This window comes from Pseudochaenichthys georgianus, chromosome 12 (assembly GCF_902827115.2).
Source record: "Pseudochaenichthys georgianus chromosome 12, fPseGeo1.2, whole genome shotgun sequence".
Classification (NCBI taxonomy): domain Eukaryota; kingdom Metazoa; phylum Chordata; class Actinopteri; order Perciformes; family Channichthyidae; genus Pseudochaenichthys; species Pseudochaenichthys georgianus.
This window is the reverse complement of record NC_047514.1, coordinates 23,815,761-23,843,383: the sequence shown is the minus strand read 5'-3', so window position 1 is coordinate 23,843,383 and position 27,623 is coordinate 23,815,761. Positions and strand designations below refer to the sequence as shown.

The window sequence follows — 27,623 nt, the reverse complement described above, 5'->3', positions numbered from 1 at the left end:
GGAGACGCACTCCCGCTCTGTCGTCTGGCTCATGCACATTGGGCATGTAAACCGCAGCATGTTCATATGTACACAGAGACACTGTAGACACACACATGTGCACACACACACACACACACACACACCCTCTGTCTAACACAGACACACACACACACACACACACACACACACACACACACACACACACACACACACACACACACACACACACACACACACACACACACACACACACACACACACACACACACACACACACACACACACACACACACCACACACACACACACACACACACACACACACACACACACACACACACACACACACACACACACACACTCTCACATTCGTTCTCACACGCAGTCCAGCTCCTTCCCCTTGAGTGACTTCAATCATTTGCAATTTGCCATATCCTCTGACATTATCAAACCTCACACTCTGTGCCGTAATAACATCAGTAAGTATTTGTAGCATGAGTCTGTGCTTTTCAATGTTGAAGAGAAGAGGCTGATGTCCTCAGAGACGTAGATCTGTATGCAGAACAGCCGAGGTCCAACGGGAGATCCTTCCAGAAACGGTGATGGCGCACCAACTCGCAGCAGGTCCGGAGTCAGAGGCATTCAGCGCAGCAGTGCTACACTTTAGCTCACTGTCAGCTGGGGCAGCAACACATTTCAAATTGTCTCTCAGTGCCACGCAAATGCCAAGATGTCAGAAAGATCATTTGTGTCCAGCTGGCAGCGATGTGCCAAAATCCCTCTCTTATTGTGCCTCCATAATATTTATATTTGTGCTGCAGATTTGAACGGGCGTGTGCTTTAGGGATAATCAAATGCCTCCTCTTCACTCGTATCCGACCTTCGGAGCGGCACGGGACACGCCCACTTGTTGATCAGGTCGAGAAAGTTCTGTCAATACTCTTTATTTATTTTTTTGAACTGGTGGATTTGTGAAGTCCATGTGCTAGAATATTCTTTGTGTTGTAGCATAGTAAGAAAACAGCTTCACATGCTCTAAAAGTCAAACACACTGTACAATAGAATCTACAGATTTTTTTTAAAGCTTTTAGTACATCCAAATAAACTTGAAACAAAGACAAAGGTTGATTCACCGACTTGAAAACTAAAGATAAAGACGGGAAATCAGGATTGCACTATTTTCTGCCCACAGTTTGCCTTTGTGTTTTTTACTTCATTTTTTTGTTCCTTTTCTGTTATTATTATTATTTTTTTAGTTTGCGGGTTTAGTTTTGGCCATAACACATAGAATTCCTACTCAGAAGATGGCGGTTGAGAGCGTCAAATCTTATTTTACAGCAACTTCCTCAACCTTTTCTCATGACATGAGACAATGTGTCACACAAGGCAAACCGATAACAAGCAACCACAAACAAAGAGAGGACAAATAAAAAGGTGGGAATGGGGTGGGTTGTTGTCAAATACGAATATAAATGTCCTTAACAAGTCCGATAAAATCTAATAAACTAGGGAAGGTCTGATACAGTTTTTGATTCATCTTAAATGTTGTCATCCATCTTGAATTGAGTTTTTCCTTTCTATTACTTCACATACATTACAGGCGCTGCTATCCCACGCAAACCACCTTAATGAAGGGTCACTCACTCACTCACTCACTCACTCACTCACTCACTCACTCACTCACGCACTCACGCACGCACGCACTCACGCACGCACTCACTCACTCACTCACTCACTCACTCACTCACTCACTCACACCACACACACACACACACACACACACACACACACACACACACACACACACACACACACACACCACACACACACACACACACACACACACACACACACACACACACACACACACACACACACACACACACACACACACACACACACACACACACACACACACACACACACACACACACACACACGTGCTGGGTTACTATCTGTGAGTGCCGCATCAGTCGGCCAGCACTCAGCTGGCAGGCGGATCAGACAAAGTGCCCAATATGCTCCCTAATGGCCCAAGTCAGATGAATGAGATCCTGCGTTGTCTCTTTCTTTTCCCCATTTTTCTTTTTGCACCTCCTCTCCTTCCTCTTCCTCACACGCCTCTCATTCGCACTGCCCCCCTTTCTTTCTCCACTAATTGAACTCTTGTCAAATTGTATCCCCGTTCTCTCCATCTCTGTCTCTTCCTAATTATCCGAGATGCCGCACTCCTTCCCCCTAACCCTGCTGGGTCTCAGGGATGTACACGTGACACTGTCTCTCCTCTCCGCTGGAGGGTCTTGTATCTGATTTTTCACTTTTTTGTGAAGGGTTTGTTTTATACTATATTTGGAGTGTTCACAGATTATACAGCCATGTGCAGTGAGACTGAACCACAATAGAAGTGCCATGTCAGCGCAGATGGGAGGTCAGAGCCACATGTCAGGAGTGAATTACTGGTGTGTGATCCTGCCGGCGATGCTTGGACCGCCGTGTCAGACTGAGTAAAGCTAGCTCAGTGGACTGTGGATTTCAGAGCTCCGGGATGTTGCTTTTGTGAGCTGAGCGATCAGAAGTATGCATGATGATGGTTATTTGTTCAAGAAAGGGACCATGAGGAAGAATAATGGTAGTTGGCATGACACTCGTAGCTGAGTGATGGGGGAGCAAACAGGAAGCGAAACATAGGGAGGGAACTAAACTCACAGAGGTATGTTTTAGTGAATAAACTATATCAAGACACTCCGCCTAGCTGTCAGACATTGTGGTTGGTGATGTTTGTAACTCTTTCCTGCTGTCTGTCTTATTTTTTGTCTTGGTCACGGGTGGGTCTTATCTTCATCTCGGAGAACTTGAGGGAGTACTGCCAGCCGGTCCAGGTGGACCACTCGATGCCGTCGGCGTAGGAGGTGTGCTGGCCCCGCAGGTACTGCCCGTTCAGGTTGGAGGTGTGGCAGTTGCGGTACCACCAGGCCCCGTGGTAGAAGGAGGCGCAGTTGTTCTCCGAGTGGTCGTTATCCCGGTCTTTGGTGGTGAACTTCATCCCATTGTGCTTCAGCAGAGCGTCACCTAGTGGGGGACACGTTTCATTGTGAGGACAGTGCATTTAAAAGAATAGGATAAGGCTTTTATCAGTGTTAAGTCGCCTGGTTCAAATGTTATCCGTGGTTATTAAACATATAGGTGGAGGTCGGATAGGGGGCTGTGGGACATACTAGAAGGTTTTACAATCTGCTTACACGCTTGATGACCAACAGATACAATTCAAAAGACAAAGCTTTAGGAATAACAGGTGGAAGTGAGAAGACACAGGACAGACAAAGTCAACACAGGACTTTTGCTTACATTAATAGTTACCGTCACGTGTAAAATGTGTCCTTTTGTTCGCATTAGGTTTCATTTTCACTTTTAACCCAACTTTTTAATTTCATAACTACCTTAGGTGCAGTTTGGCCCATCTGGCATATTGGAATAGTAGTGATAAGCACTGATAACTTATATGTATTCCACTGATGAATCAAAATGTGAGAACAAGCTCTCATAAACAAGTGCAGTGTGGAGAAAAAGGTTTTGAGCAGCAGCTATGCATCTCTTTTGTTTCTATAATGCCATCTTCTTCATTCTGCAATCAGTATTGGAGACAATAGGAACATACAGTTGTGTATAATAGAAAAGTAAAGGCAATAACTCAAACACCAGAGTTAACAAATACATCATACATTCGTACACTTTCTTGGATCTGATAGCAGAAGCCAGTACTCTTTCAATAAATCAATTGTATAATAAAGCAGGAAAGGATCTTTCATAAATAACAAAACATAAAAACATGTCTCCAACAGTTCCCCAGAGCACTGCTTCTTATGATCTAATGCAGGAGGTCAAGTGGCTTTGAAGCCAAGTTATCAAAGGTTGTCTTTTTAATACCCCACTCCCAATGATTTCATCAGGGATTCTGTTCAGGGATTTAGTTAATGGAAAGACAACGTGTTAATTAAAAATGCATATTATATTTAAAAATATATAAGTGATTTTACTGCTAAATGCTTTAGTGTAAAGTTGAGCATAATTCATGTAGCAGTAGTCGTCAGATATCATAGGAACATAATCAGACAAGATCTATTTATACATTCATTGTGTTTAGCAACCCTGTCACCGGCTTTTACAGCTTGACAACAAGCCCCGCCCACTTGGAATATTCCCGTTTCTCCTGATGAGTCACGGCCACATCCCAATTGTGATGAACATATCTGCTCACTTTACCAAGATTGTTCACTGCCAGTGCTCTACATCAATAACCAATTTGCAAGCAATGGCTTTAAGAGTTTTACAAGTAAAGCGAAAGCAACATCACATCATGCGGTAAAAAGTCTTAGCAATTTAATGTTCAATTAGATTATAATGTTCAAAAAATGCTACATAAGCAAACCCCCCCTGCTGCACTCTCCGTCCTTTCCTTTATTTCTAAAGCAGGCTTCACACTGTGCCCAGAAGTGGATGAAGGATGGAGCTGAGAGCAGAATGAAAGTGCGTTCACCAGCCATCAGGTGCGAGCTAACAGCTTGTGAGGGCATCAAACAGCCCTTAATTGCTCAGGATGTGGCTGCCCAGCTCCTTACCCTCTCACTCTCCCCCATACTCTGCTCTCCATTTGGCATTACCATGGAAACCAGTCACTGGAAAAATAATCTGCCAGAAGAGTCTGATATTCATGTTGTGTGCTACTGCACGTTAGGAGAAAAAAGAGACGGGGGGGAGAAGAAGAAGAAAAAAGGAGACGCTCAATGGCATTGACAGTGAGATGATATCCGGGGGATGTAGAAAAAGAAGAAGTGAGACAAATACTGAAAACAGAGCAGAAGCACTTAAAGGCTCGTTTACGCCGCGCCGGTTGTCACCTTGGTGGTTTGGGGGCCGGCAGCCTCCATTGATGCCCATTAAGATCCAGCTGCTTCGGGCCCAAATGAGCACCTGTCAGCTGATCGGAAAACAGCCGTGGCGAATAATAATAATAACAGTAACACAGCCGAAAGGGAGGCCGAGGTGAAAGCATCCAGAGAGAGTGTGAAGACTCTTCATTTGACCTAATTCAAATGTCCAACAGGCAGATGAGTTCAAGGTCAGTCCGTGCTGAGGATACACGCATTACAGGACACCGTGTCTGCGAAAGAGTGGTGCCACATGTTTCCCAGTCTGCTGCCCTCTTCTTTCCCTTAACACCTTGATCCTCGTTTGTATTTACCTTCCTCTCTTTTCTTTCGCACCTTCTTCCTCGATCCCAGTTTTTCCCAACCTTTCCTTTCCCCCTTCTTGTGCCATTTCTCATATCTGTCCCCATTCTCTCGTTGTGTTCCAGCACCAGGTTTCTAAATTGCTTCTTCATTTCCACGGCGGGTTTTTTGTTTATGCTGCAGGTCAAGCAGTGCAATTAGTTTGCGGTAATTTAATAAGGTGACAGGAAGCTGGCTTGGATCTGATGTTTGGGGGCAGAGGTAAAGACACTCCCTTTCTCTGTGCAACTGTCTGCATGGTTTAATGAGTGGATTCGCCTCACAGTAAAACAAATGTACTGTGTAGTACAGTGATCTTATGTAACCTTAGCAGAGAAACAAGCAAGATACTTAGTATGACAAATGGTGTCCTCTGCTGATTTCATATGTAGGAAAACCTGGTTTTCATGAAGCATATTCAGGCAGTAGCCTACACGCCACTGGAACACATGAGCACACACTTCAGTTTAAGAAAGCAAATCTGAGCTGACAGAACATGCCCCGTTATGGTTTAATACACACACTATCTGATGAACATTTTATGAACATCTTTTTTGTGTGCCCAGCCATGTGTTTATTTAATTTCTTATTTGTTCGTCCCTATTTGTGTAACTGTCTTCCTTTTGTCCCTCCTACTCTTTCTACTTATATAGCGTCCTTGGGTTTCCAGAAAGGTGCTATGTCAATCCAAGTTATTATTATTATTATAATAATAATGATTAATATTGTATAGGTTCACCGACTGAATTAAAACACTGACACAAATAACCAAAGAAAGTGAAAGCCCTAACGTGTATTCAGGCAGTAGGCATCTTACAGAGAAGAAATCAAATCTGATCTTTTATCAACAAACCCAATATGCTCCTTTCAGTTTTTAAGTAACATTTTGATTCTACTATTCTCCAATATTTTGAAATGTAACAGTAATCCGATTTGTTACGTACCTGTAAATAACCTTTGTATCCTGATTATGTAATCTCGTTACATGTAATCCATTACTCCCTAAACCTCCTAATCAAGCAGATGCAGGAAGTGTAAGTGTCTCACTGAGAATACATACCTGCATTGCCAGAATAGTCTCCCACAGTCAAAGGATAGCCGTCATCATCAGGGTCGACGGAGAAGAGGCCCACTCCAAAGGTTCCATACTGGGCGTAAGCGGTGCTATTTTCAAAGTCCTCCAAGTCGATCCGCAGCTCATAGTTCCCCTGGATGGACAGAGCATGGATCTGCTTCAGCCCTGCAGGGACAGAGAGAGCGAGACACAGACCAAAACAATCCATTACAAAGCAAACCATTTCAAGCTATTTCAGCAGCCTCTCTACGCCGTACACTTTCTGGAAATAAGATGTAACATGGTTTTTGGCCCATTTAGAGGCTGCCCGTGCATGTGTAGGGTTTCTTTCCAAAAACGAGATTAGAGGTTTTTTTTTTTTTACAAAGTGCACACTGCTCTCAGAACTGTTTGCCAGGAGGATGGAAAGACCGTTTCATCTGCTGAAAGTGTTTTTACAAGGACAGTTTGTGGTCTTTTTTAAGCAACACATTTTGATAAGAACATCTGCACAAACATTGTGAAATAATTGTATGTATCAGCAATGTTTAGCACATTTCAAATATGTATTTCTATCTATATTTCATCAGGGAAAACCTCATTCTTAAGCTCAGTTTCAGCAGGCGTGGGTTAGATGTCAACCATTCCGCATTCTTAATGTTAGAGATTAGGAATGTGTCTGTAATTACAAGGTTACGTTTCCTGGACAAAGGAGATATTGTAACATTTCACCTGGCCATGTACTGCAGTGTTGTTTTGTCCAAAAATACCTCTTTTAGAGTATACTAGAGGAACGGAAAGTTCTCCATGAATGTGAAATTGAATTTGAACAACCCAATTCAATTAAAACATTTTAATATCAAAGATGGAAATCTACCAGCAGGGTCAACAACATCTGTGGCCTCCTGGTTATAAAACATGCAAAGTATTCTGAAGTCAATTGCAACCGGCGCTCACATTAATCATGTGTTTGAAATGGACTGCAGCTTCATTCAACGACACCGATTAAATATGATTATTTCAGATCTCAAAGCTGATCTAATTTTTTTATTTTCGTGCCCTTCAGCTCAGCTCTGACCAGAACAAAAAACGACTTTAGTCTAACATAATATATATTTTAAATCAGTGATATAAAAGCTCAATAGACTAACATGATGCACTGCTGGAGGAGACATTAGCACCCAGCGGGAAGAGGAACATGTGGTTAGAGTCATAGTTAGGGCAGCGGTAAAGCATACATAGGTTGTTTTGTTTCATTGTGCTAAGGAGTTTCCTTTGTTTTTTAAAGAAACAATATATTTTTCTCTCCGTCAGTTCAATTCGTACAGGATCTTGGTTGGTTTGATAGTTTGTTTGTCAGAAGGATTCTTGCAAATCAATAAGCCTGATTAACATGAAACGTACTGTCATATTATAATACGAGCAGAGGAAGAACACGTTACATTTCAAATGTACACGGTGCAAATTCACAAATTATTTTTCACTTATGGAAACAGCCTTGGAGAAGCACTAAGCTCTTGAAATGCCTTAGGTCACTTTTTCACACATATGATAAAGCATCAGCTTTAAGCACATTAATACGGAACACCCTAGAACCTGATGTTGGTTGCCTAAAAGTATGATTGTATAACTCCTCGATTGTGTGCATGAAGTCATTAGTTATGATAAAGTCTTCTGAATTCTTGTGAACTAGTTCACATCCACATGTCTCAGCTATTTCCAATTCCAGCGTGCCACCTCTTCATCAGAAGCCCCGAACCACTCTTTTAATTGTTGCTCAAACCTTTGGAGAGAAATGTGTAAGACAGAAAGTGCCAGAAGGAAAAAGGATTGCCATCCCTTCTTCCTTGCCCCCTCCTGCTCTCTGTCCCCCCCGCTGTGTTGGAGTGATGGTGTGTCCCTGGGCGTGTTTTCCTCTCCTGAGTTGATCAAAGGCACCAGTTGAGTGGTGTGTCAGGCGGAGAGGAGCAGGAGGAACTAAACCTGGGTCCCTCCAACACAACATTGAAGGCAGGAAGACAAACAAAAGTGAACTCAGCCTCAAGACGGAGTTAACCAGCCTTCCTCCATGCCTATGAATGCACCATGCAGTGTTTATTGGGGAGACAAAAAGAAAAGAAATAACATTTGAAAGCCACCCTGATAGCAGAGCTTCAATGCCTGTTGGAATCAGAGCATGTAGAGGAGGCTGGAGGCCGGTTAAGGTTTGCTTGTCTGTCTCTGCTGTAATGGGAATCACCACGAAAGCAGCTGCGCCACAGCAAGCAAGGTGCCTTTATGAACCTAAACACTGTCATATCACCTCCTGCTGCAACCATCACCATCACAAATGAAGCTCATTCTCCTTTTTAATGGCTTCAAACGTCAAACTGACTTTGCCTAATATGAATTCCGTCGTTGAAATGGCACTCTGCGAGCGGCTCGCCTAAAGTAGAGAGCTAATTTGATGATAAACACAGCTGAAAGAACCCATTGTTATTCAGAGGGGGGCGCTTGCAGGCAGGCTGGCCCGGCACTTAGTGAGGATTGGATCTCGCCCAATGGGAGGTTGATCCTGCTCTTTTCACTTTCACAGCGGATCAGTACAATTGGAGGTGGGAAATCAGTGATTAATACATTCATGGGTAAGTAACTTCACGCACGCCCGTTGTTCCATTAACTACTAAAGTATATATACTCATGGATGTGTGCGATAAAACACACATCACATGCAACACATTTTGACGCATTCAAAGGGAACAAAAATGTCTCATTTGCAGGAAGTTTTCTTGTCGCAAGCCCTTTGTGAAAAAGTATCAATCCACACAAACACCTCAGGGAAAAGTACGCAAGTCATTTCACAAACTTCAAAAGACTTGGGATGTTTTCTCTTTCGGAAAAAAAGGAAATAAAAATAAAATACCAGATGCAATACAACTCTATTTAAAGACTTCCAAGTGTATTTACATAACTTTAATTCAGTCTCTAATTAAAGCCCCAGAGAATCTCCGAGAGATTCAGACTCAGAATAATTAAAGGGAAAGACTAACGCAACAACAACAGAGACTTCTTTGGTTACAATCTAAATGCTCAGGTGTAACTCGCTGTTAATTAAATCCATTGTTAGGTTATTTTAAATGGGCTCTGATACAAGGGATGATTCAGAGGTGTTTTGCTTCAGTATTAAAATGCTGATTGTTCCGTTGGGAAAAATACTTCTCTCTTCTCACTGATTTGCCGTTCATAGGAAGCTTAGCAGAGAGTCCAAACACTTCTGCCCTCCCGCACGCTTTAGATGTGAAATTAGGGGTTTCTTTCTTTATTCCTTGCTTTTAAATCCAGGCCATATTGAGGCACATTGTTTTTAATTGCTGTTTGTTTCGATTGGACATTTATAAAAATAATTATTATAATATTATTTTCAATTTTTTTCTAAAGAAGGTCTTTCTTTTGAAGTATGACAAATCACTCGAGGATACTTTTCTCAGTGTGTGTGGTTTGATACTATTCCTCAAATCACTAGGACAAAAATAATATGTCCTCAACTGAGCCATTTTGGTTCATCTGAAAGCGTGTAAAAGGCAGCGCATCTTGTGTATATGTTTGTGTGTGTCTATAAAGCCATGCGAGTTGCTGTATCTGGGCACAGTGACATTTAAACGCTAAATTTAGCATACTAAGGTAGCGAAAAAAACGTACTATTGTTGTCATCTTAGTTTAGCATTTTAGCATGCTAACATTTGCTAATAAGTACAGAAGGGGCTGTTTTCATAAGCTTTGCAGGTATTTGATCATTAAACTAAATATTGGATTCATTACAGATTTGATCTAAGGATGAATCTAGACTTAAGAGTTCCATTTTCAGGTTTGATAATTGAAATATGTAATACCACCCCTTAAAGGTGGGGTAGGTAAGTTTCAGAAACCGGCTCGAGATACACTTTTTGTTATATTCCATGGAATGCACTTAAGATATTCATTGCTATCGGGATGTTTCCCGATAGCAATGAATATCAGGCCTACCTGCCTGTCAGCCTTCCATCGGGGCACATATTTATCTCGTGCCCTCATTGGTCATGTGCGCGTTCGTGTGGGAGGGGCTCTATAAGGAAGTAGCAGATTTTCTCCGGTTGTGTATTTTCAAATTCTAGCGATCTCGAGCCGGTTTCTTAAATGTACCTACCCCACCTTTAATGTCAATATGTAATGGGATTAACAAAGGAGTCCAATGGAGGTGTTTCAGGCCGGGGGGGAGTGAGTGGGGGAAATCTCCCTCTGGAGGGAACACATGGATTTTATTCTTTGCAGATCCTACAACAAACCTATATAACTACAGGAAAGGGGAAATAACTGAAATAGGACCTGTTTAAAAGTAAGGACCCAGCTTATGTTGCCCATGCTATCCAACACTGAAAATAACAAAACGTTATTGGGAAGCTTTGAACTTCTTTCTCCACATTAATCTCCACAAGCAGCAGGAATACTTATCTGACGTAATGTAAGAAGGAGATAAATAATGCTGGCACAACCAGCATCTGATTTTGAACAATCAATGTGTTCACTCATAGAGAATCTCATTTAGCGTGTGACTGATTAACAAACTCATAGATGGGACACAAATGATTTGGCATTAAATCACCCATCACAGTCTCCTTTGCAACGTCTGCTCCAGTGACAACAGCTGGGGCCCGAGAGGATACAAACACGCAGCACCATTCACATCATTTTAACCATTTTCTTAATCATGGCCATTCATATGATTATTAAACTTCAGGTCGTAAAAACACAAGATTATTCCCCCTATAGGTGAAAAGCAGGGCTCTCTTATAATGTTACAGTATACACAACACATATTGATTTTCTTTGGTAATAAATCTATGAAAGATGACAATACAAATGATATATATCTGCAATTACCTCATTAAACTAGGCCGTGGTAATCCATAACTCATTTTCACAGCTCTGAGGTTTATGGGAAAGAGGACACGTTTAGCTTGTTTGGAACGAGAAGACAGTCATTTATCATATTTTTTTTAATCTTCTATTCATTCCGTGAAGACGTTGTGTTTCATAGCTAGAAAGAAAGAAAGCTCAAGCCCCCCTGACATTAATTAAACTATTACCCAGAAAGAATCCTGCGATGTAACGTGCTTCTACAGTTAATGAGACTGACATCAATGACTGGATTAAATATGTAGAAGACCTCTGTCAGATGTCTCTTTGATTCTGCTAAAAGGCCCAAATATTAATGATTTATTTGCTTTTATTTGAAAAGTATGTAGAGGAATGTATTGGATGCTTTTAGGGGACGGGTTAGAGTCTCAGCGCAGTGCCGCACTACGGGGCATAAAGGAAAAGAATACAAAAACAGATCTCTAAACCCAACAGAGGAATGATTACACTTCTCTCTGCCACTTGTGACATTTTTCAAATTGAATTATTCATCATGCTTTTCTCCCTGTGCTGCTGGGGGGCAGCTCCTGAGACGGTCTCAGCTGGGAAGGAGAAAAGGAGCAGCACTCTTCCGTCTCCTCCTCCCTCCATATCTCAAGCCCTCCCTCGTTTTGTCGTACTTTTGCTCTTCCTGCTCCTTCCCTCCCTCTTGCTTAATCTTCCTGTCAAACGTGTTTTCTCTGCACTCAGTGGATGGGGAGGAGTCGGCTATTTCCATAGCCACAAGGACAGTTGCTTTGCCATTTGGCACCAAGGTCTGCGAACACGCATCTGATGAAAGGATGCTGTCCTCGGAAGAGAAAAGGCTTGCTTCGACCATCTTTTCATGACATTATCTTGTCGTGAAAAGAGAGGAGCGCGGGGAGAAAAACAGAGACAGGTGTGTGCTGAACTCTTGCTGCTCCCCCGAGCCAACAGTGACATTTGGTGCGACAGAAAGGGAAATCATTTCGACATTTACTGTCATAGCTCTGCCATGCCAACGCCTGTTTGAAAATTCCCCTTAAAGACAGTTCCTTTTGATGCAAACTGCATGTAGTTCATCATACTTTAAGGACATATACAATATCTCAGCATTTTCTAAGCTCTGGTAGGCTTTTTAATGTTGGCTTTAGGAAGGGATATACTACACTATACACACACACACACACACACACACACACACACACACACACACACACACACACACACACACACACACACACACACACACACACACACACACACACACACACACACACCACACACACACACACACACACACACACACACACACACACACACACACACACATAAAAAGAGTGAGTGGGCTGTACTTGTTCACTTGCTTGGTTTTACTCATGCACATGCGAACGCCCCACATTTGACTATTAGAACAAGTGCATACTAGTATGAGGCAGATTCCACTGTATTCAAAAGCATTTCACATAGAATCTTCTTTAACTGAATGAACATTCGGCGGCTCTATTTGTTCAGCAGCCGGCGCCTGGGAACTTGGGAATAATGATCTTGGAAATGTTTGTTCACTTTGCCCACAGCGCCCTCATTACTGCTCTGGGGAGTCAATTGCTTCATCTTTGAAGATAGGTACATTTAGCGATATATTATTCATACATATTGTTTCATTTGGATCCTTACGGGTTCCTGAACAGACCAAACCTCACTGTGACGCATTCTTCTGACCTGCAGCCTTTTCACTTAATTAAATCCAGCAGTCTCAATGGAGGTTTTCTCACAGTGCCTCACATGAGGGTGGGGGCTCAGCATGACTATAGGTGTGAACAGGCGCTGCTTTAGATCTGATGAAAGACGGGAGGGATGATATGTCTTTTTTATTTTGCGACCCCCTGAACACGGATATGTTAATACTATAATCATGAGAGAAGTAAGACATTTCTATATCACATTCTGAGCTCAGGCTTCTGTTCATTATTATTTTTATGGTCAGGGTTCGCATTTTAAGTGGGCCGTGTTTGCACATAAAGCGATACAGAATCACAAAGGCAGACAGCGACTGAAAGCAAAGCTGTTACTGTGGAAGCTTTTAAATGACAGAAAGAAAGTTATTGTGGTGGTGTTCTGATGCGGGGTGTGAGGGAAATAATTGACCTAGACACCTAGATATGACGTACAGGACCAACCCTGACGTCTGTGTATCTCCTTTAAGGACACAGGCTGCTTGAGCCATAATGGTATTGTTCCCATTGTGTGACCGGGCAACCCTAGGTCACAGATGGTCTGTTGTTGTGGGTGCACTGGGACACTTCCTTCTTTGTTGTTTGTGGACTCCAAGGTATGACATATTCGAGACCATAAGTGACTCAGTGTGCCCAACTGGTTAAACTATCTTTTTAAAATATGTTGATTACTCTCTGTGGAACCAGTTAAATGGGCTAACGAGAGAGAGGCGCTCCAGAGTTGGCGTGGCAACCACCCGTGCAGCCAGACCGTGACTGTGTGACTTGTGATGTGAATCCTCTGGCCGTAACTCCAAATAAACCTCCAGTGTTTGACATCGAAGCTCCTGCTCCACCGTGTCTCCTTCCTGAGTGGGTGACTCCCACTGCATTGCTACACAGAAGTGTCCCTTACACGAGGTATCATTTAATGTTATTCCACCAACAACAAAAAATGCTGCATTGTGATTCAAAAATGCTCTCTTTTTCTATCAGGGACAGCTCATGAAATTCTTTCTAAATTGCAGGACGTATTTTGATGTTTTCTTATTGGCAACAAAATACAATATGTTAGCAGCCTCATTACATCTAATGAGGACGGTTCAAATCAGCAGGGGATAAGTAGATGTGATCAATATCAGTTTCTTCACTGTCACCTCACTGATATACTGAGGTGTCTGAGGCTGCTCCTCATCTAACATGTAACTCAGCTCAACGTTTCCCTGTCACTCCTTCAGCTGACACTTCCTTCTCTGCTGCATCACGTCTCGGAGTTCTCATTTGAAATGAATGAGGGCCGACCATTTTGCCTCTTGTTGCTTTTTGTCATAGCTCAGAGGAGGTGACATGTTTGCTCAAGCTACTAGCAATGGAGCTTAAACAATTTCATTTCATGTTTTTACTGCATGGTTCAACGACAGCTAGTGAGCTCCTCTCAAAAAGAAACCTTCTTCATCTTCCCTCATGTTTTTCTCTGCCATGACTATTATTACTGTATATATCATTCTAATAGAAGGGGACAGGCAGAGGTGGTTGAAACGTATACGATGCAAAGCTAATTGGCAGGTCATGATAGGGCGGGTGGCGCAGTGGTCTGTGCATCTGATCATCAGATCAAGGGGGGTGCTGGGGAACTCCAGTTCGAAACCTGCTCCTGCCGCCGTTGTGTCCTTGGGCAAGACACTTCACCCGGATTTGCTCCTGTGGGTAATACATGTATAATATCAATGTATACTTGTAAAAGCGCCTCGATCACCTCGAGGCGTGAAGATGGACGGTGTGGCGCAGTGCGCTGTGCAATGATCATCAGATCAAGGGGTGAAACCCGCCGCTGCTGCGTCTGTAAAGCCGCTGTGTCCTTGGGCAAGACACTTCACCTGAACTTGCTCCTGTGGGTATTGTCCACAGTGACCATTGCATGTATGATATATGTGTAATGTGCGTATATGTAAAGCGCTTTGAGTCATTGAAAAAGCGCTATAATAAATGTAAGGAATTATTATTATTATTCTGATGTATAATCGCGATGAGTCTTGATTCAAATGAATGAATGTATCCCTCCTGATAACATGTTACCAGTTTAACCAAGCAAACATGCTGATCAATTAAACATCAAGAACACACATGCACACTTATTCCACGGACTACATTTTCCCTTCTCATCGTCTCAACTTTTCACCGGTAAGGTCCATGTGGGATTTCCTTGTGCATCGAGGTCCAGTTTTTATATATTATGCACATTATGCCTTTACTTCGAGAATAATTCATGCATAGCCAGTTGAGTAGCACTTGAAATGCTTGGCTCTATGAAACCTGATGTACTTATATGATTCTGTTTTCTTCAAGGCTTTGTCTTCCTGGTCGAATGCACTTATTGTAAGTCGCTTTGGATAAAAGCGTCAGCTAAATGCAATGTAATGTAATGCAGAATTAGGAAGTCATAATGTCTGCAAGGACTATGCAGGAGAGATTGAGTGTGGAAGGGTTTAATATGTAGTTTTTGTTCACATTTTGACACATTTTTGGTGTGAATATTGCATCGTACAACAATAATAATGAATACAAATCGGTATCAAAGCTTACATGTTATTTGTTAATATGTAGTTGTCTTTTGGTATACAAAGTGGCTGATTTGAAAGGCAATCACTGAAAAAAAGCACTGCCCTTGTTTTGAAATGGTGTTGCCTTAAATAGTTTTGTATTAGCTAGGATTTCCCAGAGTACTCCACTGTTGAATCTCTTGTTGTTTTCGAGATCATTTGAATAACAGTGCATGTGGGTAAAGGGCTGTATGGTATCTTATTGGTCTACTAAAGATGCTCTTTAAAAGCAGCAATGTGCCAACATCAGAACTCATTAAAGTAGCTACTGAAGTACATGACACATCCAGCCTTCCAGCTTGTTTATCCCACTTGAACTGGATTGATTTATTGGTGATTGGAAGGGCAGCTAAGACACAGGCGACAACACAAATTAACATCTCCGAGGTCAGGCAGGTTTCAATGTCAGCTAACGTCACGTTAGATCAATCTATGTGATGCTAGAAGGCTCAGGTTGATGTCACTATCAGATTTCAAGTTTGCTTTCAACCTTTTTGAAACTAAATGCCTCAAAATGCCATCCACAGGGCAACATAAAGGAAGGGATTTAACTCAAGTGGCAGGATCTCTGTCATAAAACGGTGAGAGAGAAGAAAGAGAGCCAACAAACCTTTATGTTTGATATCATCAGAAATTAACCTTCGGGTGGAAAGACTGAGCCAAGTGAAGGGAGAAACAGAGAGAGAAAAGAGAGGCATGGAGGAGACAAATGCTTGGCAGGCCTGTAGGGCTGAAATTCAGGGAGAAGACACATTAATATTTAGAGGAGCTCTCAGGTAAAACAAAATGAGCAGAGCAGGCCCAGCTTGACAGGAGGGGATGGCAACAGTCAGGCATAAAGGTCCGCTGGGTGTGCCACCGTCTCACACACAGAGCTTCAAGGTTTTGCGGTAGAAACACATTTGTGTTAGGAAACACATTTGCATAACATTATTTTTTCATTAACAGATACTGGGCCGAGCACAAGAGTAGAGATCCATTCAAATGGAGTCAGGTATACGATTTTGAACATGATCTGAAACAGACCCCTGTAGAACCCAGCGTGCATGAATCCAGTAAACAAAACACAATCAATAAACACAAACAGTGAAAACCGATTCAAAATAAAATAATAATTCGGTTTTGAGTGAAATCTATAAAATGTTGTAGTATTTCTTATTATATATTATCTTTATATTGCTAGTCGGTCAAAGCCACGCCTATAGGTAAACTACCAACAACTGGAGCACAAATAAAAACGTTTTATTTAGTTCCAATATCTCCTACAAAACTTTAGATAAGAACAAATACCTACAAAATGAGTGAGAAAGTTAGCCTCAGCTGTACACTGTTTTTTGTGCTAACTGATTGTGAAGGAAATATTTTTGTTTATGTGTTTGTACCAAAAAGCATTTTGTGTTTCACATAGGTCTGCCATAACTTAGAGCAGGGGGTTAAAGGTTTAAAGGGTTAAAGGTTCCGCTTTCCTGTTGGGGGACTGTGACTAACTGCCAGAGGACTTTAACAGACTGTCTTTGTCTCTGAATCCATGTGTTTTTGTGATTATCGATCAGAAGACGCGCGAAATAGAGGCTCCTCCTTGATTATCTGTGTAGATTTGCGCTGTGTTTCTGTGTAATCTTCAGTGTTGGCTGGGGAATCACATGATGAAGTCGTGTGAGAACCCTGCCAATGCTCCCGGCCGTGGCTCTCAATAAACTCAGGTGTTTGATATAAAGCGGACTCCAGCCTCCATTCCTTCCATCTACATTGCTGAAAAAAAATCTCTCTCACACTGATGAATCTAAGCAAGCTAACGTGCTAAACTTATATGAAGACTGTGGCTGCTTCTCAGGTCGATTAAATGAAATCCTTGCTTCCCTCACTTGCGTCGTTTCCCTGCGACTAGTCCCCCCCACCAGGGAAGCATGGAGGGACGCAAGGAAACCACGAGAAGCAAGGAAATGAGTTTTAAGAGCAATGGGACGTCCTTTCCTCCGGAGCGTCACGTGAAGCGACGTCCGTTTGTGATGACGCTGCACAGCTGTTCGTCTGGCAGCAGCCAGCTCTGTACCCGTTATTTCCACAAACGCCCCGCCTCTGTTAGTGAGGTTCATGTATTTTCTTCACTCCGCTGGGGTATTGCTCTCATGTCAAGAAGCATCAGATCAGTGCATGCACTGCCTCGTCCAATCAGTGAGCGATACACAGTAAGGGGGCGGGGTGAGTATCTGAGGATTTCATCGGAGGATGGTCTGGTGGTTGAAAATGAAAATAGTCGACCTGAGAAGCAGCCTGTGTCACATCAGGTGTGACTGTGCCTTTAAGATGGCACCGGGAGTTTGGGGATGTGTGAACCGGATACAGTTAGTTGTTGTTGGGTTGTCATGGCAGCGTGTGCAATAACGTGTTCAATAAACGGTCAACCTAAATGTCGTAGTCCATAGTCTGATATATACAACAAAGACCATAGTAATAACTTCCTGTTAGGTACCCTAGTAGCTTTCTCCTGTGTGGTTACTCCTGATGCCAGGACTAGGGGTGGCGAATGGCAGAACCAGTGGAACAGCCTTGGCAGCCATACACCCCAGACCAGTGTTTCTCAAACTTTTTCATACCAAGGACCACTTAACCAATAAAAAAACACTCGCGGACCACCTAACTCCACAAATATCCAAAAACACATAGTTTTTTACAAATCGCCTGAAAATGGTACAAACAAGTGGCAACATGTGTGTTTATCTGGGCTATAACATGCAATCGAAAGTGAAACTTAAGGTCGTTCCATTGCAGAGATATTCCCGCGAGAGTGCGAAAAACTTAAATAAATGTATTTATTTAAAATGTGAAATTTTACCAATATACTCACGGACCACTAGGGGGCGCTCACGGACCACCAGTGGTCCGCGGACCACACTTTGAGAAGCACTGCCCCAGACGAATGACTCACTACTGGCTACGACCAACCTTGGGCTGTCTGGAAAACAATAAACTGCCTTGCGAGTCGGAGAAGGACGTTCATGAAGAAATGGAAAACAACCAGAGGTGGGGGACTCGAGTCACATGACTTGACTCGCATATTTTTGGACTCAAGACTTGCTTGACTAACATTTACTTGGACTTCGTATTCATGACTTGAGACTTGACTTGACTTGAGACAGATGACTCGAAAGGACTTTACTTTTTAAAATAAAATATTTGTTTTTGTATTGTACGGAGCCCCTAAAGGGCAATGAAAAAAAAAAAGATACTGGATCTCGTTCCCACGAGAAAGTTACCGGAGCGCTAAGTAGGAAGTGGAGCACACAGGAGACAACCGTTTCATTGCAGACTGTTATGTTTATGTTGGGAAATGGCAGTGCATACATTATTTTAGATATATTTCGAACTCGGACTCTCATTCACTTCATGAAATCGCTACAGCACCAGGAGGCAGCGGGACGTGTAACTCCGCCTCTGAGAAGTGCAGCACCAGCGCGCAAAGAGCTGTGCCTTTTACGCAACGCCTTCACTGTGTTTACTTTAATTAGAACAGCTGAAGAGCGACCGCAGGCTGCTTTGTTTTAACCACACACACCTCTACACACATCGAACTGCCCGATTAATCCCCCTATTACTCGCTTTATGAAGGAGATGTCCGGTCACTAAGGCGCATGATGTGTGTGTGTGTTTGTGCTCTGCTCAGCTCTGCTCTGTGTGTGTGTGTGTGTGTGTGTGTGTGTGTGTGTGTGTTCGGTGTTTGTGTGTGTGTGTGTGTGTGTGTGTGTGTGTTCGGTGTTTGTGTGTGTCCGACAACAGCATTTGTTTTCAAATGACCATGAACAGTAATTTACACACATCTGGCCAACTCCATATGTGTATGTGGGTGTTCCCAAATTAAATACATGTGTTTAATCTTACTGTCGCACTGTCTGCACACAAACACACTTGCTTGACTCTCACTAGTGACTGAGCCTTGTAGGTTAAGACTTGAGACTTGCTCATGACTTGCACATGTATGACTTACTGTCACCTCTGAAAACAACAACTTCCGATATGTGTGAGTGGCGAATCACAAACAATGGAGCACATCATGAGTTGCAGCCAAGCTCCACAATGTACCTGACATGACCTGGACGAACCAAATGCCGCTGCGATCGCCTGCACCAACCACTGGAAATACGTATAAAAGAAGGCTGGGTACGAGGAACAAAAAGCCCTAGTAGCTATATTAGAAGCATAGTTTGATATTGGCTCTAAATCTTTGTTGCATGTGCCTCCCCTTATTCCCCCATGTCCAGTCTGCCTTTTTACTATCAACTTTCCAATGAAGAAAACATACCAGCATGACATTCCCATTAAGATATAATGGTTGACATACATTTTCTTGCTGTAAAGATTTACATTATGTCTCTTGAAATGATTCTTACACACCACATGAACAGAGCAGATACAGAAGCCACTTTGATCCACCCGAGTATCAGACATGTGTATACATGGACCCCAGACCCAAGGCAATAGAACTGGAGCTGATAGACTGAATAGCATTTGGTTCTGGTCTTGGTATAAACCGAGTTAACCCGTAAAGACCATTAGAGAACAGTCCTTTGGGGGATAAAATGGTTTAAAAAAAGATTGCTGAGCAGCTGAGCAGAGAGCATGTGTCGGATGAGGAGAAACAGTGGAAGAGGAGAAACAGGGAAAGAGTAGACGTTGAGCTAGGCATGATGAGCATGCATGACAGAGTAGCACACAGAAATGTCATGAAGGCTTTGATCATGGACAAGTCACCAATAAAGCTCGGCAAGGGCAATGTGATAGTCTTGTTAAGCCCCTCCTATGCCAGGGTGAAAGTAATGAGGGGCTTGAAGGAGAGGGAGAGTGTCCGAGCGGAGACACTTCTTCAGGCCCTTCGGCGCTGTTTGCACGTAATAAGGTTGCTAAGAGTTCAGCGCTAATCAAGCACCATGTATGATTAGAATTCCATCATATTTTTGAAAAGGGCATGATACTCTCCTTCACATATTAATATGATCAACAGACAGGCTTTTGCTGCACTTTGGGACTGCTACAAACATTCACAACAGACAGAAATTGAAGCCAGATTGCAGTTTGCAAAGAAGAAAATATTCGATATGATGCTATATATAGTCCCAGGGAAATGTGAAACAAGAGCTTCCCATAGAGGGAGCAACCACTTTCAAAAATTACAGTAGCAGTTGGGTGAGAAAAGTGAGAGTCACCCTTGCCTCACCCCTTGCAATTTGAGTCTTACTCAGAGTGCAGTAGCACAACACAGGCATGCCATCCTGCAGTGATACGTGCTTATCTCAGAGGAGTCTAGACTGTGTTAGAAATGATGAATTATTCAACTACATGGTTCTGTTGTCTAATCTCTGACCAGGCAGAAACAATGTGGCACTGCTATATACAAAGTACTGAAAAAGTGTCATTATCTTTTAATTTAAGCCACTTAAGAAAACCCGCATTTATAATGAATTGAATTATGACGAGGCACCGAATGAAAAGGGACTTGTGTGGTTCTTTTGCATAATGATTTTCCTGCCAGTGTCTTCAATCATCCCTTAGTCCAACTTCCAATCAGCCCATCTGTGCTCGTTCAACATGCCAATGAGAAGATTCTGCTCATACATGTTAATATCTTCAGGCAAATCAAATCTTCACATTTCAGAGTCTTTTTCCTAGCTTGAGCCAAACCAGACTTTGGGGGCAGCATACGTAGAAGGAAGAGAGGTGCAGGAATTCACCTGTACGCTGGGGATGAGAGGCATCGAATAAAGTACCCAGGCCTTGTGGAGAGGGCTAAAGAAACTGCTCTGGTGCTCAAACAGTACATACCGAAATTACTGGCAGAATTGCAGCAAATTGCAGCTATCTCCACTCCAGCAGTGCAATCTAGTGCAGGTGGAGTGTCTGCCAGGGTACAGCCACACCAATCAGAGGCAGAAAACCCTCCTGAAGGAAGCAGAGGCCGGTCCCGGGGCTAAGGCATCATCGTGTCAGCATCAACGCTGATTGGCAAGACCTCAGCTGGCCGACTGACTGGATCCCCGGACGGCCAGCCCGTGTGTCGGATTGACAGAGGAGGAATCACACTGCTGAATAATTGATCGGATATGAATGCAGTATTGGAGGAGCTTTAACTGAAAACACTTACATGAGCTCTAAATAATATATTGCCTGGGATTCAAGTCCTGGGAGTTGATATTTTCCCTTTGTCATGCAGGAGATGGGATCACATATCAGCTATTTGCACAGCTGGGTTTGACACTTAGCTCAATCAGTTCCCATGATGTGCTTTGATTTGAGATCTGTAACCTGTGATGGTACTTAAATCAAAATATGTATATTAATGAGCGCGTCAAGATGTAACCACACTTATGTGATTCCACACTGCCATAAAGTGCAGTTTGATTCTGGATGCAATTTAAATGGCACATCATATTATTATTATGACTGCGTATTTAATATCCATATCCAAGTCAAACGTGTGTAAAGAGTTACAATGCGATGATGTTGGTAGAAAAAAAAGATACTGAAATGTAACATCTTGTTTCAAAGATAAAATCTTTATTCATCCTACGCTGACATTGAGAGTAACTTGTCAATTGCCTCAGAGAGACATATTTTGTTCTGGTTTATGCAGCTATATATAGCACCTTTCTGTGGATTTGACTAGTCTCTCCAAGTATTACGCAAATAGTCAGGGACCATTATAATACATAAGCTTCATACAGCGCTTTTCATGGGGACCCTTTTATTACGGCAGCAATTGAATGAGACGCTCTAGCTGGAAACGCTATTAAAATTGTACACCGTCATAGTGTGGGATTAAACATAGCGTTAAAACAAGGTTGTCCTTCTCCATGAAATGGTTTTCTGGATTATAATTATCAGTGGGTACAGCTGGAGGCAAATCTGCAGGCAGTATGAGCCTCACGGGTACAGTGTGTGGGCGACTGACTGTAAAGAGCAGCATACGCCACTAAAATAACAATTGTTATCCTGCCATACATTGGGTCATCTTTAGGTGAGCACATAACATTGTTTTCTATAGTGCAATATGTGACGTGTTTGGAATGATAGTGTTTCTAAAAAAGGCACTATTAAAAAGTGGCTGTATTTTTGTATTATAGAGACAGTCTCATTAAAGGGAAGCTTTGATGAATACTTTATGGAATTATTATAGCTCGGATGATTATTTATCAAGATGTGAACTTTTGGCAATATGCATGGAAATTCAAGTGTACTATTTAAACGCATAATTAATATCATACAGAAATGTTGCCATAAAATCCCTAGGAGAAATAGTGTTTGTTTTTGCTAATATTATACTTTCCTCCCTCTTAATTGCTCATTAGACCATCAGTGTTGGTACATGTACAGTATATTATGAAGATGACATAGCAGGTGTACGCTTATTATCATTGCTTAATTGCTGCATCTAAAGTATCAAACATTGACTAAAAAAACATGTCGACTTTAAATGTGAGAGATTTAAAAATGTCAAATGTTTCATGAAAACCAGTATGAGTTGGTGGAATAAACATCGCGACATCCTATTCAGAAATCACATTAACATATGTAGTATGCCGCTATGGTGATCATCAAGAGTACATCTATCAATGCTTACTATACAGCTGTATCATGACAACACGAGTGGTTCATGAGTCGTTAAAGAGTACCAACTTAACACCCTATCATTGTGTTGAAGGGGGACACTGATGTGTTGCAGGAAATGTAAACGTGTGGAATCGGGAGGGCTTTAATGTCACCTGCTGTAAACACACATTTCATTCAATATAGTATTTGCTTCCCCATGCAGATCAAAGCACCGTAGGGAGGTTCTGATGTATCACACACATTACATGTATATTGTGAGAAGAATTCCGTGGGGAATATTTTTGGTAAGGAGTCAGAATGAAGAGTTTTGATTGCACCGTGATCAGGAGACAACAATGGAAGTTATCGATGAGGATAGATGGTGAGCACCTGGCGGAATAATGAGGCTGTTTATTACTTTTAAAGGGAAGGCAGAGCGTTCGGGGGGAGAAGTGCAGAGGCTTGTGGAGAGTTTCTTTAAACTGTGACTCTCCTGCAAGCAGCCTTTATTGACATGACACTTCTTATGCTCATTGTGGCAGTGAACTCTGCTTCCATTGATGCACCTTTTTGTGACGTACCATTGTACCACAATCCTGGCCAGAGCTGCCTATTTATTTACTTTTCATTCGACCTCACCAATTAATATGCACCCATCGACTCTCCCTACCTGTCCTTTTTGTCTAACTCGTTTGCGTACAGAACACCATTGCGTATTCAAAGAACTGCAAAAATATGGTGACTCCAAAACCAGGCGACCCAGCTGCAGAGAGTAACATACTATGATTATATAACATAAATAAATACATTGGGATACATACTGTCCAAAGAACAGAGTCAATGAGGGAATGATGAAAGGTTTTGCAATATCTGTATATAGACATTGCATTTGACGACACCTCAAATCATACACTCCTGTCTCTAATCTATTTCTTGAGTCATCCAGCAATTATATAATTGTTAGCTTAAAGCAGGGTTGCCAACTTTGGGTACCTGGCTGGAGTGAGATTTTGATATCATGGGTTTAATTACACATATGCGCACGAAATGACTGCTATCGTGTCAGTAGCGGGACCTTAGCATATAGGCCTATAGGATATACAATATACAAATACACAATATTGGACACAGACTATAAAGGGCACACAGTTTCCTTCACTAATGAAAGTCAAACACTGTGTTATTGTGTGCCTGTCGCGATAAGCAATTCATTGACTTATCGGCTCCGGAGTATTTTTGTTGGGTAATCTGTGGTCGGGCTAACCCATACAGAGGTGGGGCTCAAGTCAGTATTTGCAATGTAATTACATACACGCTCCCCTTGACAGTGAAACGCCACGCGTGAGGTTTAGATTATTTCCCTGTCTCAATCCAAATGGAACTGTATGAAACAAAAAGGCACATTTGTCTTGAAGTAAATAAAAAGGGCGACCTGGAACCAATCCTGCTATTTTTCCACAGGTGAAAGAGTTGACATGCTGAAAGCCCAAACCCTGCACACATTCTGGTACTCTCTTGAGAAGAAAAATAAATACATCTATTACTACACATTTAAAAAAATGAATGCCATTTTAGTTTTGTGTTACTTTGTTCTGGAAGCTGAACCTGCTGCTCCTCACAGAGAGAAGAGGCTGTGAATGACTTTACATTGTGGATAAGGGTGGATAGCCCCCATTGTTCTGTGTGTCAAAATGAAAGACAGCCCACACAGCTATCAATCATCAAACCGTGGGGTCTATGTATATAGAGATGTAGGCTACTACAGCACAAGTATTCTCTGTCGGGACTTCCTGCAACAACACCTCGCCGTTATCTTGATTCTGATTGGCCAGAAGACATTATCAAAGATGTTCTATTGAGAAGACGATCACTACGTGACAACAGTTTTCAAAACCGTTTCTAGTCTTCGGTATTCTTGTTTTGGCGTGAGAATAGTTTGGGCAACGTGAGAGCGTGAGATTGAGAGTGAAAGCGTGTGTCACACGCCAGATGCGTGAAAGTACCCTGGCTTAAAGGGACACAACAGTATTTTCCCAGACTGCATGGGCATGGACATTGGCAAGCTGTGCAGCTGCTTTTAAATGAGGCAGAAGCAGCACCCATCTATTAAGGACCGGAGTAATACAGTACATCTCCAAGAAGACAATCGATCAGCACTCCATCCCACTCTGTTCACTAACCTGTGAGTAGTGAGAGAAACTGACCTTTGACCTTGCTGCTGTCAGTGATGCTGCTGCCCAGCTGAGAGAAGAGGCAGCAACAAATGATGGGAGAGTTTGGCGGATTTCTTTACAGATAAACCATGGACCATTTATCGTGCATTGTTGTTACGTGCTCTGTGTTTTTCTCTGTCTCTCTGCTGCGCAGGTGCACCTGATCCGCCCCTGGCTCCGCCCCTGGCTCCGCCCCTGGCTCCGCCCCTGGCTCCGCCCCTGGCTCCGCCTCCCCCAGGTGTCCTAATTGCATTCAGCTGGGGACGACTTAAAAAGGGAGAAGCTGGAGGAGAAGGGGCCCTTTTCCCGTCCTGAAACTGAGGGATTACGACCGTGGCTTTCTTCTTCCTCTCAACGCCGGAGGAAGTTGTCCGTGGTGTTCCTCCTTCTTCTCTGCTTCAGGATCTGTAGATTCCTAGTGTTTGCATCTTATGTACTCTGGAGGAACAGGTAGTTTAGGTTTTTCGCGGCTTTGTTTTCTCCCGCAGGGACTTGTTAGGTTTCTCGGTAGCGGAGGGAAGCTCTGGGTCCTACGGCCCGTGGTGTGGCTGGCCCAGGCCCCCGTTGTCCTTTTGTTTGTCTCCTGTCCTCCAGTGCATTGTCATTTGCCGGTTGGCCATGTAAGTACGGATGTATCAATAAATGAACACCGTTAAATGCTGCGTGTTTGCTGTGTTTTCTATGTCTCCCCAACGAGTCTCTACCATTAAGTAGAGGGCGGGTCGTAACAATTGTTTTAACAGTTTGTTTCTCCTCTATCCCTCAGACAGATTGCTTTAAGGGTAATCACTGCTGCTGTCTATCATGGATGTTTCTGAAGGTGTCTGACGCAATTCCTTCTTGGACTTCTGGGTACGATAAAAAAAAAGTGGGTAAGATGAATAGTGCGATTTAATGTTTATTTAAATCCTCGGCCCATTCTTTCCTGGCCGGGCCGACCTTGTCTGGCATATTTGAATGGCACAATACTAAGTGTCCACAGAGAGAGTAATTGAAAAAAAAGACACAAAGAACGGCAAAATGGGCCGTCACCCTCGCAGGAATTGTGATGTTCTTTGATTTGTGCTCTCTTCTGTAGATACCGTTCTCTTTAGATTTTCCACAGCGTGACAAAAATACAAATACAAGCCTCAGGATGCTGCATTGTGGTGGAGGCAGGCAGTGGAGGATAAGTGTGTGTAAGGAAGTGTTTATGGTTCTGTCCCAGGGAAGGATAAAGATTAGGAGGAATGGAATGATAAACAAGAAGGGAAAATAGTTGCAAAAGGGAAACAAATGGAGTTCTATATGGTGGTGAATGCATGTGTTTACTAGTAGATTGCAGAATTTGCCAAAAAATAAAAAAGGCGTGACAAAATGCCAACATTTAAATATCGCCAGTTGGACATCAAATGAGGAAAAACATGTGAAAAACTTGATGGATTTACAGTGTGATATTTTCGTATGTCTGTTATGTATTATTGTAAGGATGGTTGCACCAGATCTGTGCAGATTGATGGGGAGACAGTTTTGCCTTTATTCATATACTAACTTTTCCACCTTTGCAAATGTGCAGATTTGTTCCACTTTTCTTTATTTCCCGCCACACTTTTTAAGCGCACATTAAATGTACTTAAGAAAAGAGAGATGGAAAGCCCACTTACTGGTGGCTTCAACTACTTAGGCTGTCCATTTTTATTTTGTTCCTTAAGGCCCTGACACACAACCCGATTTTGGGAGTCAGAGGCCGTCAGAGGCTGTCGGGCATTCGCGGCGCCGTAGTCAGGTTGGTGTGTCCCGCACCGTCGACCGTGACACGCCTTATTTGGACTGCCAGACCCGATGCATGGCCGATTCAACATGTTGAATCGGCCATGCATCGGGTCTGGCAGTCGGACCAAATAATCACTCTGATTGGCTGTTCAGCTAGCAAATCAGTGCATGAGAAGCGAAGCGGAAGGGAGGGACGTAAACAAACGATTTAAGAAGGCACACACAGACTGCTATTCATTTTCAACTCATCATGGCGATCTGGAATGATGCAAACGAAGACCTGCTCATCACCTTGATCCAGGAGAGGCCAGCTCTGTATGATATTACGGAGAAAAGATACTCTTCTTCTTCTCTGTCTTCCGGTTGTTGCCTCTTTTGAATGACGAATACACACTACCGCCGCCTGCTGGTAAGGAGAGTTATTGCCACTCACGCACTGAAGTCGGTGCGGTGTGTTCCCGTGCGACACATGGCCAAAACGCAGGAGAACACGGCCAGACAACAGCCGACTTCAGCGTCGGCTAGTCCTCTGGTGACTGCTTGGTGTGTCAGGGCCTTAAGACTACA

General features: G+C 42.7%; 1 protein-coding gene across 3 annotated transcripts in view; it reads right to left on the bottom strand.

The window, feature by feature from the left end:
- Positions 1 to 1,878: 1,878 nt before the first annotated feature.
- Positions 1,879 to 27,623, bottom strand: part of fibcd1b (fibrinogen C domain containing 1b) — a 194,916-nt gene continuing 169,171 nt past the window's right edge. For all 3 annotated transcript variants that reach the window (XM_034096124.1, XM_034096127.1, XM_034096125.1), the window contains 2 exons: positions 6,309 to 6,488; positions 1,879 to 3,050 (listed from right to left, as the gene is read on the bottom strand). In XM_034096124.1, coding sequence (XP_033952015.1) covers positions 2,785 to 3,050; positions 6,309 to 6,488 — 446 coding nt within the window. In that variant the 3' untranslated portion in view covers positions 1,879 to 2,784. The remainder of the gene's footprint in view (positions 3,051 to 6,308; positions 6,489 to 27,623) is intronic.